At 42.6% G+C, this 17,058-nt stretch overlaps 1 protein-coding gene across 2 annotated transcripts in view; it reads left to right on the top strand.

Annotated features, from left to right (window-relative positions):
• CHN2 (chimerin 2) overlaps window positions 1-5,547 on the top strand; it is a 338,489-nt gene extending 332,942 nt beyond the window's left edge. For both annotated transcript variants that reach the window (XM_004604049.3, XM_055143780.1), the window contains 2 exons: window positions 989-1,094; window positions 3,792-5,547. In XM_004604049.3, the coding sequence (XP_004604106.1) occupies window positions 989-1,094; window positions 3,792-3,963 (278 nt within the window). In that variant the 3' untranslated portion in view covers window positions 3,964-5,547. The remainder of the gene's footprint in view (window positions 1-988; window positions 1,095-3,791) is intronic.
• The last annotated feature ends 11,511 nt before the right edge of the window (window positions 5,548-17,058 follow it).

Below are 17,058 nucleotides of genomic sequence, written 5' to 3'. Positions count from 1 at the left end.
AGGAAAGTACTCTTGGGGGGCTGAGTTCCAGCTAGAGGAGGTGAGTGCCAGCTCTGGTGTCCCAGGACGCACAGCGTTTGAGACTTGGCCCACCATGGTTAGAGAGGGGACCCTCAGCAGACAAGGAAGCAGAAACTGCCTTTTGCTCTGGAACATGGCAAAGCAGAAAAAAACTAAAAAACAAATGCTGAAAAGCATGAGAGAAGCCAAGTCCACCTTGAGGAAGTATCTGTTACATAACATATTATCTGTAAAGTACACAAGATAAGAAGATGCATTAGGGATTTGTGCAAGACACACACTGAGGAGAACTGGAGTTCTAAGTCCTGCTAAGACAGGTGGTTCTGGGAGAAGATTCTAGAAGCACAGGCCCTGGCAGAGGCTCTGAGTGGCTGCTGAGCAGTCAGAGAGCTGAACAGCAGAAGTGTGCATGCACGCTTTCCTCTGTTGCTCACGTGCCTAAAACTCACTTCCTCACCTGGACTGGGGCACACGGTCATCATGCCCACTATGATGTAAAGTGCCACTAAAGCAGCAGAATATGCTTGTTCATTGTCCAGAGCCCTTACCTGCTAGAGGACGCTCTGCTATGGAAGCCTGCCGGCCATTGACGGCAGAGACATTGGAAGAGAAAATGCTGCCAAGTGTGGCTGAGTTTAAAGCTTGTGGGAGTCTTCAGAAGATGTGCTGGGCAGTTTGTGTGCCTGCCCCCCCCCTGGCTGCCCCTACCAAATTCCTGGAATGTCAGGATGGTGTCCAGCCTCCTCCCAGCCACCGCGCACATGTCCCATATTCTTGTGGGGGGCACCCTCGTATCCTTCCTGGAACGTGGAAGAGCAAGAGCAAGTCAGTTACTTACAGAGAAATGTCACTGAAATTCTGCATGTTAGACTTTCCCCCTGTACCCAGAACAAACTGAATGTCTTGTTCCTCCTGAAAAACACACCCTTCACACTGCACATAAGCTCATTCTCTGTGATCTCCTCAGAAATCTCCAACCCAGATGAGAGGCTGGAAGCCGTCCATGAGGTGCTGCTGCTGCTGCCTCCTGCCCACTACGAGACCCTCCGATACCTGATGATCCACCTTAAGAAGTAAGCCCATGCTGCTAGTGCGGTCCCGGGGAGTTCTGCATCAGCACACACCCACGGCCAGCCCCGCTCCTCATTCTGCCAGGAGCAGCATTAGCACTCTGAGGTTGGGCCTGCTGGGGCTACACATTGCAGAGAAGATTCCTGAGACTTGAGGAGAGACAGGGTGTAGTTAAATAATTCCTGTGGGGAGAAGCTTTGAAGCTGGGATTGAAGCCCAAGGAGCTTGACCAGTGCCCATGTGTCTAACCATTTGTCTACACTGCCCCATAATCTGTGTCTTCTTCCCGCACACAAGCCTTCGTATCCTCTGTCCTGTCCTTTGCCCTCTGGCTCTCTCCACTCTCAGACTCCTGAAGCAGCCTGCATGCTGGACGCACTCACCCCTGCCCTCAGCTTGTTTCATTGATTTATTTTTTCTTGATGTTTTACATTATCTTTCACTGAAAAACAAATTTCTTCAGAACTGAGTAGCAGCAACAAACCTCTATTCTCTCACCCTCTGTAGTCAGGAATCTGTGTGTAGACTGGGGTACGTCTGGTTCGAGGTCTACACTGAGGTCACGGTCAAACTGTGAGCCGGGCTGTGAGACCATCTGAAGGCTCGGTGCGGGCAGCTCACCTGCGTGCTGTGGGCAGGACCCAGTGTCTCTGAGGCTGCTCGTGGAGGGACTCCCTTCCTATTCCCAAAGGCCACCCAGGTCAACCCTGCCAGGGAGGTGTCGCATTAGCAGCTCATAGAGTGACGGCTTCCCTCGGAGCAAGTATGCACACACACACCCCAGAGGAAAGACAGTCTCTTTAATCTGCTGTCACAAGTGCCACCTCAGCATTTGCTCTGCCATCATTGTTAGAAATCACTCACTAGGTTCATAGCAGGAGGAGGAATTAGGCAGAGAGTGAATTCCAAAAGGCCGGATCACTGGGCATCATCTCAGAGGGGGGTCACCTCCCCACCAGTTACCTACAAGAGGCTGGTGATGTCTGGTGATTTCCAGACTCTGGTTTCAGACTTTTCCCTTCATGAATCTCTTCCCTTCACTCTACCTGGGTTCAGCAACTCGGTCTTGAACTAGATGTGAGAGGGATCGGGGAACATCTGTTTTTGTTCCTAGCTTAATGTTTGGGGAAAGACACATGACATCACCTTGTTCTTAGATAAGAATGAGCCAAATATTGTCTACATTTGGCCAAGTTGTGAATACTGTGTATGACCAGGTTTGAAGTTTTTTTCCTTTTCTGCCTTATGAACCATATACTTTTGTTCAGGTTCAGGGTGATTAGCAATAAAATACTTGGCTGAGAAGATTTTCATTTTGTTCAATTTTGAATGCACAGGGTTTTGTTCTTTGCTAAGTAGCCTGTCTGACCTGACTTTTAGTTAACTACAAAATATTGCTGCTTTCATGGTGATCAATGACCACTTATTATTTGGAAAGCAAAGTCCCGGTATTTTCAGGATATAGTATTTCCCAGCTGAATCTTATATTTAGTTAGTGCAATTTTTTAAAAAATCATGGCTGGCTTGCTGGCTTGTTTGGCCAAGGGTAATGTCTGATTTACTAATAGATGTAGGCAAACTGATCTAAAGAAATCCCACATCCCTACCTCCCATTAGCTTTGCAACATGATATCTGTTTGATCTTAAAAACAAACAAAAAACTGTTGACAAGCTACTCATCATTTGCTCTGAGAGACTACTTGTGACACAGTGATCTCAGGGTCAGACAAAGCTTCATTATACTTTGATGGTCCTACTCCCTTTTAGATTGGTTCTGTCACTGTCACTGTCATCCCATTGCTCATCGATTTGCTCCAGTAACGTCTCCATTGTGAGACTTACTGTTACTATTTTTGGCATATCGAATATGCCACAGGTAGCTTGCCAGGCTCTGCCGTGCGGGCGAGACACTCGGCTGTCCAGGAGGGGCAGAGGAATCGAACCCGGGTCGGCTGTGTGCAAGCCAAACGCCCTACCCTCTGTGCTATTGCTCTAGCCCTAAATCTTAAATTGCTAAATACACAGAAACTGAAAGATTATCCTAGTATTCTTTTAGGGATATTTTTAGCCAACTTCAGTTTTAAATTTCATTCCAAAATGCTTTGCAGCTCTCATGTGGAGACTGAAGTGATGATGTTCAGTTCCAACCATAAATACAGCTCCAGACCTCATCCTGCAGCAACTGCTTTTCCGTTTGGCCGCATGCCAGCCATTCCCCAGTCCCATGGGGGCAACCTGGCTTTTCCTAGACTCCTGGCAGCCGCAACCTGCCCCTCTGGCACTAGCCCTTTCAGCAGTTAGAAATCTTCCCTCCGCTTCCATGCTTCCCGGCATCCACAACATGGGAGGGAAAGGATGTCCCGATTAGCCAGATGAGAATCTGCTGTCCCTTAAAACAATGCTCCTGATATCCCAATTCATTCCACATTTGTCCATCAAGTAAGACCAGTTTTCCATGTTTAAAGACTGTGTCTCCAACAGATTCACACAGTAATTCACTTCTTTTTTTCCTGCAGGCAGTGTCCACAATCTAAGCAGACAAATGTTTCAAAACAAAACTTTTCTAAACAGAATTTCCTAGTTCTCGTTTTCTCTTGCAATTTCCCAAAGCAAAGACGTTATTGGGGGCCAAAGTCCCTAACCCAGATGAATTCCCCCAGACAGCTACATATATGTCTGTGTGTATATTTGCTCCACAGGGTGACGATGAATGAAAAGGACAATTTCATGAATGCTGAAAACCTGGGGATCGTGTTTGGGCCCACGCTGATGAGACCCCCCGAGGACAGCACCCTCACTACCCTCCACGATATGCGGTACCAAAAGCTGATTGTGCAGATTTTAATAGAAAACGAAGATGTTTTGTTTTAATCCACCGGAGAAATGAGAGGAAAGGCCCCAGACCCACTGAAGTTGATAAGGCTACAGGAAATAAACCATTTCTTACACTTGATTGGTTTTTCAAACAAGTGGCAGAATTCCCAGGCCCACAGTGGCTACTGTGTCTCATAGACACTCCCCTCCCCCGCAGGAGAACAGCAAGTGTGAGGGTGAGGAAAAGGCCACTGTCTTGGGTCTTTGCTGTGCTTCGTATGTTTGCCTGTTTTGCTGGAAGAGTGATGGATCAACCTTTAACTTATTGAAAAACACACACACGAGGTAGACCTTTAAACTTCAGTCTGGTCAGTAATAAAAGGGAACTTAATTCATAGAGGTACTTGATACATTTTTCACTTACAAAAAGACAATTCTGTATGTTAAATGTTAAATGAAACTTATATTGTAAAATGTATTTTTATGTTAGCTGCAAGAATGTTACTTTATTTTAGCAAAATAGAACTCAATGCAGTGCATTGGTTATTACCTGTGTACCTTGTCCTGCATTCTTGCTGTGATCCCGGAGAACGTTTACCGTAAATGCAGTATTATCTTGACATACCTCTGTCCTCTGCAGTGCTTTGCAATGAAATTTCACATGCCACCCATGTCTCAGCTTTCCATAGTTGTTGCTGTTAAGCACTGGCATTCTGCTACTGTATGGTATATGTAGCAGCTGTAGGGTGGTCTAAAACCTCCAAGATTCTCTTTCCATAAAAATCCTGTGGCATCCCAAAGTATGCTTTAGGATTGATCACAGTCTTTATGTACCCTTTATGTATCTTCCAGACCATGCAGAATATGGTCATTTTACAGAAAATGCTTTTGGAATACTGGTTATCTCGGGGCCCTTTGAAAAGTCAGCACTTTTCTGCATTTCTTGTGGAGCAAGCATTCTGAATTCATTTGTTAATGGCAAGGAGTAATTTTTTTTGCCACACTTCTGAATTTGTAAAAAATGAATTTGCAGAATAACTGTTGATTTTTTTCATTTTTGTTTTATAAACAAGATTATTTTTAAAATGAGAATGAATCAGTTTGATTTTTACAAATATGTGTTTGTCCTTGATAAGAGCAACACTGTATAGATAATTTAATGATTTTATTATAACGGTCCCATATTATTGATTCTGTTTATCTTAGCATGAGATTTTTACACCAAGATTTCTATATTTTGTAACATAAATCTAAAAATTTCTCTCTTAAATTTGACAACATCTTTCCCTCTGATTGTCAGAGATGATTTAATGTAACTTCTCACTAGTCTTGTTTTGGAGTGGTCAGAAAGCAATTGCTGTATGACGAGAGAGAGCACTGCAGGAGGAGTGTGGTGTGATTGTCCCAGAAAGTCCCAAGGGCTGTGTGGATGGACCCACTGGCACCCACGCCTCTCTGTGCTTCTGCCTGGTCCCTGCTCTTCTTGTTCCTGTTCTCTGTACAGATTGTTGTTGTAGCTTATGTAGCTTCTTGATACTGTCAAAAAAATTATCTGGAAATGGTTTTATTTTGTGAAGTGAACAATACTTTGTAATTTATGATAGTGTAAATGGAAGGAAAAGCATTAAATGTATTAAATTCTTCAGTCTACCATTTTGTAATATGGGAAAGAAAGTGGTATGGGGGAGCAAGAGGGGAATGGTCATAATGTTGGTCCCACATGGATTCAGGCAATAAAGTTTTTATCATCACCAAAACATGATGATACATCCTGCCAAGTCCCCCCACCCCTGCTCCATCCTGCCCACTAGCAGGGTCTGTGTGAAATGAAGATATAAACACTTCATCTGCCTTATACTGCCCTGATACATAACAGCCTGTGTGAGAGATGTGGCGTTTATAGCAAGCTGCTCTCGGCACTTGGAAGAGAAAGCAATAGTTTGGAGCCAGAAGCACTTAAGTTTGAATTCCAGATGTGCCTGTTTACTGCATCTGATCTTGGGAATGAGTATGCTCATCTGAAGAAGTAGGAGAATTTTCTGATGGTGACATCTAAGATGAAATAATGGCCTACAATAACAGCTATAATGATGAAAGATGACATAAAAAGGGAAAGGTAGAAAGGGCTGCAGAGATAGTACAGTGGGTAGGCTGTGTACCTTGCACATGACAGACCTGGGTTTGATCCCTGGCACCCCATTGGTCCCCTGAGCACTGCCAGCTATGGTCCAAAAACCAAAAAGAAAAGAGAGGAAAGGATGGAAATCATAGGAACGGAAAAAAACTACTTGCTCCAGATTAAATCCCAGTCTAATAAGGGATAGTACAATGGGGCCCTATAATGTGTAATGAGACTCACTTGACTCCTTTTCTCGAATGTGATTACAACACTTGATCCCTGCTATGAAGCTTTAGTCTGAAGCCTGCTCACCCATGCCTATCTCCCTTGCCATCTGGTCGCCTGACATAGCTCCACTTACCTGGCTTGAAATTCCTGCCATTGGACTCACTTTACGAGTCAGACCTTAATTGAGGCAGTGTTTCCAGAGACTCATGGTCCAACTGTCTATATGTGTGCTTGAGAGGTGGGACTGGGGTGGATGAGGGCAGGAAGAGACCTATTAACATAATGAACACGTGGTCTCCATAGCTCAGAGGGGAGCTGGTGCAGAGTTGCACGGAGAGCTGCCTGGAATGGGAAAGGAGTGGAGACGAGGCTGAGGGAGGCTCAGTGAGGAGAGCTCAGGGCACTCGGGCCAATGACAGTGCTGACGTTTGTCTAAGTTATTCTGAGTCCCACTGAAAGGCCAGCTTGATCAGCTGACAAAATCCCAGGATCTGTAAATCTCCATATGTATCATTGGTGTTTTGATTTTACAAAAGAAAATGTTCAAAAACTATTCATCAAGGGCTGGAGAGAGACCACAGGATTAATGTAGCAGACCCCCTTTCGATCCCCGGCACCCCTGGGATGTACCATCATGTATGGATGCCTCATCATCTCCAGTCACCTAGGAAACTCCCTAACACCACTGGGTCCATGCTGCCCCCCATTCTTCGGTCCTTGCATTGAATCACTGGCCTGGTTGCCCAAGAATGTCCAGGAGGTGCCCACCTACGGCCTCCTCACACTGCTTGGGATATAATTTTGTGCAGAATTTTTCAATTAGACAAAATACTGTATAATTGGAGGGAAGGAAGAGACTTATCCCACTGAAAGAATTAACAAATAGTATCCCGTTGGGGCAGAAAAAAGCAGAAAGAATTTGGGCCACCAACATAAGGGGGAAAGTGCTGTTAACGCTTAAAAATTATTTTTTATATTTACCAAAATTGTGGGAACACATATTTATAGAGAAACTACAAAGATAGCACATGGTTTCTGCATATTCTATACCCATTTTCCTCTAATGCTGGCATGATTATGGCCCAGTTATCAGAACTAAGAAAGAACAATGATGCATGACTATTACCTAGACTCCAGGCCTCATGCAGTCTCCTAAGGGTTTCCACTGACGTCCTTCTTCTGTTCCATAACACCACAATGCACTTTTTATTATTAATGGCTCCTAGGAGTAGATGAAACAATCTAGTTAACACTTCTAAAAGCTTACTTGACGAGGGATCCACTGGAGAACACAGAAGTCAACAGGAGGAAAGGAACATTACTTCAGGAGGCCAGTTTTTTGTTCACTTGTCATACAGAACTTAGGTGAGCTGAGTAATATCCAGGAGGTACAGTTGGAAGAGCATAAATTGTACAGTGACACAAATGTTAATTACTGGGTATAGTACCATTTTCCCCAAAACATTCCTTTACTGGATGGGAAGCTAATCAGCAAGGTTCGGAGGACATGGAGTCACAGGACTGGAGCAGAAGATTACAGCTGGAAGCAGCATGCGGCTGCCAGAATCAAGGCAGGCGGATTGCAAACTACTCAGGAAAGACAGACTCTGAGGTCTGAGCACAAAAGAGCTGGGCCATGTAGCCATGTAAGAAATAAGCAATGTGTGTGTGTGTGTGTGTGTGTGTGTGTGTGTGTTGGAGAGTCTCATGGGGAGTTCTTTCCAGAGACTACTGCTATAAAAACTCTGAGATGACCACTCTACCTCCCATGGACAGAATCATGCAAGATCAATATAATCCCAATAGTCCAAATGGATGGCTTTTAGGGGATGCGTTAGTGATTTTTAGTAATGAGACTCATTCATCCATTGGCACCAAATCCATCAATCAGGAAAGTGCAGCACAAAAGTCCAATGCACAGAGCTTGTCACAGGGCCATGAATGATCTCAACAAGAAGCCCAAATACAGGCATGTCCAAGGCAGGTGCTCTCTCTCTCCCCCACCGGCTCAGCTTTTTTTGGCATTTCTTCAGGCTTGGACTCACCCTGTCATAAAAGGTGACTTCAAAGGCAAGCAGGACAATGTCTCTTCTTGTGGGTCTCATTTAACTGCTCCAAAATCTTTTTTACCAGTGAGGTGTTCTCTCACATCTCTTGGGCCAGATTCACACGGCATGCCTGTGGCTAAATCAGTCCTAGCAAGGGGAATGAGATTACCATGATTAGCTTGTGTTTCATAGAGTGTGGTCCCTTGGCCAGTACTAGCGTGACCTGGAACTCATTAAATATGCAATTCTTCTGACCTCCATCAAGTGCCAGGGGCATGCAATCTGTTTTTAACAAAGCCTCCCATGATTTCAAAGCATGATTTCTAAAAAGTACTGGTTTAGAGCAATCACATCTCACCTAAACTAGGAATAAAGCCACTCTCTCCAAGGTGTTTGGATACCTGAATATCCAGATTGAGGATATTCAGGTATCCTCAATATCCTCAATATCCTCAATATCCAAGGTGTTTGGATATCCAGATTGAGGGAGCAACAGCTTTGCAGCTTTGGGAAGGTTCTTCAGATTTTCAGAGGATGCACAGCACTTCCCTCCACTATAGCCCAAAGGTCCCTAAAGACCTCACCCACACAACAACATAACCAACTCTCTCCATCTCCCTCTGCCTCCCTCTCTCCCTCTCCCTCCCTCTCTCTTCCTCTCTCTCTCTTGCTCACTCTCTCGCTCCCTCTCTCTCTCTTTCTCCCTCCCTTCTACCTCCCACTCTCCCTCTCCCACTAATTCCTTCAACTGTAAACTTTGTGAGGGTAAGAATCAGCTCTACTTAGCTCATTACTCCAGCTCAGTCCATAACTGAGAGTGTGCCTTGCTTATGGTAAGCCTCAACCTTTTCTGAATTAATGGTATAGTTCTCCCTCAAGTCCTCAAATGTCCAGGCATGTTTTGATGCAATAGAGAAGGGTGATTCCAAGCAGAAGAGACTGAAACTGCATTTTGACTCATTTGGCATTTAGACCAATATCCAAACCCTTCAGTTACTTCATGAAGCTTGCTTTCATCTAATCTTTGACACTTTTACCTTCTGCTTTGTAGGAATAATTAAGCTTCGGATTAATTCTATTTGGAGAATTGGAAGAGCTAAATTAAGTGTCTGGCCCAATTGTAATTTGAACAGAAAGTGGCAGCTTAATTTGATGAGGAGCTAGTACAACAAGACATGCGGAAGTCAGGGGCTGGATCCAAACACTCCCCTTGATTAAATCCTGGCTGCATTCCTTTTTGACAGCAATGCAGGACTGCTACTTAAACTGATTTTTTTCCATTAAAATGAGTTAACACCAGTTCTTCCATGAAGTTACAGAGGCTGTCTTAGGAGGGTGGGAGAGAGCCTGGAGGCCAGGAGTGCTTTCTATGCACTAGAACCCAAATTCAAACATCAGCACCATCAGGTAGGACTCTCCAGGCACAGTAGGGGTGGACCTGATCTTCCAAAGGGTCCAACCAGCTCCCTACTTTCAAGCCCAGCACTGAACTGCCCAGCATCACCAGGAGTGGCCCCAGGCTCCCTGCATACTGCTTAGAGACCCCTCAAAAACAACAAAAAAAGAAAATATGTGGAGCATTCAGCAAGATACAGTTGTCCAAAACATCGACAGCTTAGAGAAACTTTTGTGAGCACACGTAGACCATCAGTATTGTCTCCTGCAGTTACTAGACAGCATCACCTGTTGCTGCCTGAAAGTGGTTTTAGCAGTCTACAGTAGCCCTGTGGCTTTGCAGCCAACCTACTGTTCTCCAAGCTGTGGTGCATGGCCTTTAGAGCCCTGGGTTGGTCACAGACCCAAGCTAGTGAACATTTTGGACCCTTGGGTCTCTCTCCTTGGAAAGGTGAAAATGAATTCGCACCTGATGACAATCCCTCACCAGGTTATCACGAGGCCAGAGGCATGGACGCAGATAAGGGGAGCTGTCACATACCTCACACCACTTAGCCGTGGGGCTCATGCTTCCCAGAGCTCTCAGGCTGAGCCCACCAACCATCCTCCTGGGCCTTCAAGCTTCTGCTGCAAGGCCTCACCATTCCAGGCACCTGGACCAGCCCCTCCACTTGTGTTTGTGATACTAATCTCCATCCCACCCTATCCTCCGCCCATTCTCCCCTTTCCCCTGTCCCAATTCCCTGGCACATTCTCTACAGACACTTCACCTCCTTTCTCTCATGGCAATCACATCCACATTACTTCTAAGAGCTTCTCATATTAATGAATGACAGGAATTTTTGGATTCAGTGAGCTGCCCTGTAACAGCTCTCTTCCACACAAACCAGAGGCCCTGTTACTCACAGCCGTGGTCTGACGGAGTCCAGTGATGCCATAACTCAGTGCTTTAAAACCTTCACAACCCCCCTCCGTCATATCTCCATCACATCATGCCAGTTTCAAACTCCAAATAAGTTAAAGGGCTTGATATCTTGATTTCCTTTCTTCTTCCCCAGTACTTGGCGAATGTTATATTCCATCATTATGCTCTTAGACACGTGCCATACATATCATGTTTTATATAGGCTCATCTCACTCTACATGATTATTCTACAATTTACTATTTCTCCTCAACATGTTTGTTAAATGGGACCTATTGATACACACATGGCTCTACCTCACCAATTTTAATTATCCTAAAATGTTAGTTACTGGTACAAAGTGTGGTTAGATTGTTTCCTTTTTTCCTACTGTAAACAATGATTCCATGAACAATATAAAGTGCACATGTTTGCATTTAACTATTTGGCTATGCTAACTAAAGAGGTATTAGTCACCTCTAGTTAGCCTCCCAAAGAGTATTGGCCATCAGCTCTGATAACTGTTCCCCAAAGTCCTCAACCACTTTATGCTCTGGCAGTGGGGAGTTGCTTTGCCAAAGCTTGGCATTAAACAATAAACGTTCTGCTAATCTGTGAAATAAACTCAGATCTTTGTGTTTTCATTTGCCATCTTTTGATTATATCATTAGGGTTGTTGAGTATCTCTTTATTTTGTACCTATTCAATTCCCCCTTTGTCATCTAACTACATCTATTAATTTTTGGCATTGTTTATAATTTACAAGCTATGTATCAGTTGTATGCATTGTGCTTTTTCTTCACTATATTAGTGATCCACCTCCTTTATAACTTTTACTTTGTCACTTTTTTACAAAATTCATTCTGACCTCCAATTCTAAAGATATTTTTTATATTTTTATAAAAGTACCTGGTCACAGTGTTCACATTTCTGTTGGAAGTTATGGCATTGGTTAAGGACTATTTTTTTCTCATATGTAAAACAAGTGACCTTGTTTAATTCAGTAGTTATCTAGTCAATCCTTATGTACTAGAAATTTACAATTTGATATTAAAACTACCAATATGTGGTTATTGGGTGCTTAAAATATGACCATTTAAACAGATATACTGTGGGTATAAAATACATAATGGATTTCCAAGATAAAATACCCAAAAAAAGCAAGTATGTCAATTATTTCATAATGAGTACAAACATAAATAATAATTTGGGCATTTAGGATAAAAATAAGTATTAAAACATATTTCACCTGCCTATATTTTTTAAATGTAGCTACTAGAAAATTTAAAATAACAAATATGGACCCACATAGTGGCTTGTAAAGTGCTTGCCTTGCACACAACTGACCCAAATTTGATTCCCAGCACACACACAGTCCCCTGAGCACTGCCAGGAGTGATTCCTGCATGCATACCCAAGAGTCAAATAGTTCTAGAATATATTACCACATCTCTAGTAGGATAAAAAAAAAATTCTCCAATGTACTTCGTCAAATTTTCAATAATTACACAGGTCCTTTTTCCTGAACTCTATTAGTCACCAGTTAGTCATTTTTTTCCCAATCTCTGTGCCATAACCAATTAGTGTCTAAATTTTTATGACTTTATAGTACATCTTAACATCTATTTCCATGTGAGTTCCTATTTTTCAGGGCTCTAAAATTTTAAAATTATAATTTAGGTAGCATGTTATAATAGCGTTAGTTTATGGTATCAAAGTCCAAATTTATAGCACCCCTCTACCAAAGTACCCAGAAATCTCTATCTCTGTCCCTATGTCATCTCTGGTCTATCTTCAATCCTCCTAATACAGTTTGGTAAGTAGTGTTATACTCTAAGACCAAGGGCTTCTGATCATTCCTAATTGTTTGTTCCCTTACTCTGTTTCTCTACTCCATAGATGAGTAAGATCATGTGGTATTTGTCCTTCCTCTGACATTTCATTTAACTTGATACCCCCCCCAGTTCCAGCTATAGCAAACTGCATGATTTTACTCTTTATTATAGTTGCATAATATTCCATTGTGATATCCATTCATCTGTTGTTAGATATTTGGGCTGCTTCCATATCCTGGTTATTGAACAAAATTCTGTAATAAACATAGGCTTACATATATCTTTTCAAAATAATATTTCTTGGCGGCCTGAGCAATAGCACAGTGGGCAAGACACTGACCTTACACATGACTAATCTGGGTTTGATTCCTGGCACCACATATGGTCCCCTGAACCCAACAGGAGTGATCCCTGAACACAGAATCAGAAGAAAACCCTGATCACCAGCAGGTACGGCAGAAAAAAAAAAAAAAAGGTTTTGTGTTGGGCAGATGAGTGCGACAGACAGATGTCAAAAAATATCCATACATGTTTTTTTCTTTGCAATGGGGGGAAGAAAAGCAGTCTGAAGCCACAGTGGTGCTCAGGGCTTACTCCTGGCTCTGTGCTCAGGAATCACTCCTAGTGGTACTCACAAAACCATAAGGGATGTCAGGGATAGGACCTGAGTCAGTTGCATACAAGGCAAGTGCCTTACCCACTATATTCTCTCTGAACCCCATACTCTTATGCCCACAGAGGCTGAATCAGACATTTCTACCAACAGTAGATGAGGGCTCCTTTATTTACAGCATCCCTACCAGCACTGTTGTTTCAAGTCTTCTTGACATATGCCACTCTCACTGTCATTAGTTGATCTCATTGTCATTTTGATTTACATTTCCCTAATAAGTGATGATGAGCACTTGTTCTTTTTTCTTTTATAAAGTTATTCATGATTCATTACATTCAATATTCCAATGCCAGTCCCACCACCATTATTTCCAGTTTTCCCAATCACTCCTCAAGCCTGCACCTATAGCAGGCCATGAAAAATTTATTTTGTATTATTTGCTATACTTTGCTAAAAATGATTTAAAAATACATTTTCTTAGAAGGTGCATGAATATTGCTGCATCTTGCCATGGAGTCATTGAGCCCTTGCAGAAGAGATTACTAGCATGCTGTTACTGGTTAAGCCGTGTGTGTATTACTTTCTTCATCAAAATTAGTTACATTCTACTTTATATCCCATCCTACTGCTACTCCTAGTTCATCAGTAGTGTGGAGTTTGAAAATTCCAGTAATTCAGAGCTCCAGGAATTCAAAATTTTTGTATGGGGTAATACAGCTGGAATTAAATTTTTAACTCAGTGGTGACTTTGGGTGCCCAGATGACAGAGCCTGATGCAGTGTCTAGAAGCATCTCTGCAACTTGTTGATCTCTTTTGAAATTTAATTTATGAATTTCTGGATCATGGCCAGTTAATGAGTTTATTTATGACAGAGGCAATTCATGGGCATGACTGCCATGCTCCCAGAAGAACAGGAAAATAGGGGGAGGTGGCCCATCCCCAACTCTGTGAGATCCTGGAGATTTCAGTCACAAAACCCGCACACCTGAGTTTTTCAACAGATCAGTTTCTGGACGATGCTCATCTGAAACCTGTGGAGTCTGGCTGTGAGCAAGGCAAAGGCTGTGGAACATGGAGGTTTTCAGCTTCCAAAGCTCTGCTTTGGCGGGTAGTAGGCTCACCTCCAGGGGATGAGCACTTGTTCTTATACCTACTAGTCATCCATATGTCTTCTTCAAAGAAGTGTTCATATTTTTGATGAAATTATTGGTTTTGTCCTTTTACTTGTTTGTCCCCTTTTATCATGGGACATCCTTGCAAGCTTCCCATGGTGTATTCATATGCAAAATCCAGTAACAAGCTGGATCTCATTCCCCTGACCCTGAAGAGCCCCCAGTGCAACATTGTTAGGAGGGCCCAGTCGCGATAAACTTCTAAGATCTCAGGGAAAGAACGAAATGAGATGTTACTGAGCCCGCCCAAGAAATTGGTGATTAACGGGATTTCATGTGTGTGATTCATGTCCCCTTTTATACAAATTCTAGGACTGTTTTCTGCCTACTGTTTCCCATACCCCCAACCCCAACAAAATCTATTAGGATTTTAATAATAACATTAAATTAATATTTTAGGTCTTTTTTGTTTTGGTTTTCTTGGTTTGGGAGGAGCCACACCATGGTGCTCAGGAGTTACTCTGGCTCTGCACCCAGAAATCACTCCTGATGAGCTTTGAGGGGTATATGGGATACTGGGAATTGAAGCCAGGTCAGCCAAATGCAAGGCGAATGCTTTATCCACTGTATTATCATTCTAGCCCTATATTTTAGGTCTTTTGGGGGACTCATACCTGGTAGTAGTCAGGGATTACTCTTGGCTCTGTGCTCAAGGATTATTCCTGGAAGGGGGTTTAGGGGACCAGCTGAGGTGCTAGGGATTGAACATAGTTTGACCCCATGAGAAGTATGTGCTCTTCCTTCTGTACTATCTCTTCAGTTCCTGACTTATATTTTAGAAAAAATAAACATCTACCCTCACAAATTTGGTAAGGTTATCATTTAAGTCAGGTCTTCTTTTGTAGCCATTAGAGTACTTTGTAATTTACCACACAAAGAATATGCCCATATCTTAAAATATTTCTTTCTAGAGGAGTCCGATAGGGGAGTGATTAAGGGGCTTGCCTTTGCACATGGCCAACCACGGTTCAAATCCTGGCACCACATATGATCCCTTAAGCACTGCCAGGAGTAATCTCTGAGCACAGAGCTAGGAATAAATCCCATGTGCCACTGGGTATGATGCCTCCAAATAAAACTTTCTTCCTAGATACTCTGAATTTCTGTTTTTAGTGTAAACAGAGTCTTTGTGTCTAATATATATCCAAATAGATTATTATAGATCTTAGGAATACTGCTGATTTACATATATACATATATGTGTATAAGCATGTATACCTTAACTAAGTATATGTGCAACAAGCCCCTCTAAACCTTCTTACTTGTTCTAGTGGTTTAATTTGTTGCAAAATGCATTTATCTCTGCAACATCATTGGTAGAAGGAGCTCACACCTACATTCTTGAGTCAGGCTATCAACACCAGCAAATCTTACTCTTTATGACTCTTTTGGGCTCAGGTCAGATACATTTCTTGGATTCTACAAATTCTAGGAGGCATAGCAACCCCTCAAAAGGATTCTCCTGAACTCCCTTAAACTGGGCTTCCCTTCATCAAAGAGCACTACCTCAGACTCTGTGCTCTTTCTAAAGAGAAATCCTACTAAGCTTCTTGCTTTTCTATTTTAGCTTATATGTCCTCAGTTTCTGGCAAGCTAGAATCTCAAGTATTGTTTTCATGCTCTTTAAGCATCCTCTGCTTATTGAACTTTCAATTTGGGGGATCTTGGATGAAACTCAGTAACAAGAAACGTCATGTAAAATCCCATACATGGGGTCAGAGAAATTGTATAGGGATTAGGGTTCTTGCCTCAACCCTAAAGCATAGGGTTTTCTGAGCACAACAGGGAATGAACCCTGGGCATAGTCAGAACTAACTCTTGAGCACCAACAGGTATGGCCCCAAAACCTAAAAATGAAATCCCATACAAATGTTTAAAATAATGATTTATTACCTTGATAATAGTTTGAGTCAATTTTAAGAACACATACAAAATAAACTCACTTTTGGTAGTATGGTGGCATTGGCACTTTGGCGATGGTTGTGAAATTCTGAATAGAGAGGAATATGTTCAATGATGCCCCTTAAATTCTAGAACACTGTAAATTGACAGTAAATATACTAAATGGAGATAAATGAATAGAAATGCAGATTCATGATGGATTTCAATCAATTGACAAAGACTTTATTCCCAAATTCATCATTTCAGAAAAACTGAAAAATTATATTGCCTATAAATATTGCACTTGTCAAACCACTCAGTGTACTTCTACCTATTCAATTATTAAGAAGAAAATGTTTCTGGGCCAGAGACATAGTTCAGCAAGCTAAGCACATGAAAAGCATGCTTGAGACAGATACACCTGCAGAAGTGGCCATCGAACAAGGAGTCCAAAACAAGGACACTCAAAATCCAGGATAGAGGAAGTCCAGCTGGAGCATTACTCCTCAGAGGAGGCTGTGCAGCAGGCCAGAAATGAGTCTATTTGCAAGGACAGAGAGGTGACCAGAGAAAATTTTATTTTTTGCTTTTTGGGTCACAGCTAGCGATGCACAGGGGTTACTCCTGGTTTCACATTCAGGAATTACTCTTGGCGGTGCTCAGGGGACCATATGGGATGCTGGGAATCAAACCTGGGATGGCCATATGCAAGGCAAACACCCTACCCGCTGTGCTATTGCTCCAGCCCCAGAGAAAATTTTTTAAAAGTGGGTGATACAGAGAAAGAGAGAGATTGCAGAAAGCCACTGGAAGGTGTAGAAAGAATGGGAACCAGGCCTTCAACTAGAACTAGAACTTCTATCTTCAGATAGACTGACTAGTGTGGAGGGCCATTACTAACTAGGGAAACACAAAAGGCAAACAGAATCATCTGCACACCACAATGCTTAGCCTGAAC

This window comes from Sorex araneus, chromosome 1 (genome assembly GCF_027595985.1).
Source record: "Sorex araneus isolate mSorAra2 chromosome 1, mSorAra2.pri, whole genome shotgun sequence".
Taxonomy (NCBI): Eukaryota; Metazoa; Chordata; class Mammalia; order Eulipotyphla; family Soricidae; genus Sorex; species Sorex araneus.
This window is presented reverse-complemented; position numbering and strand designations above follow the sequence as displayed.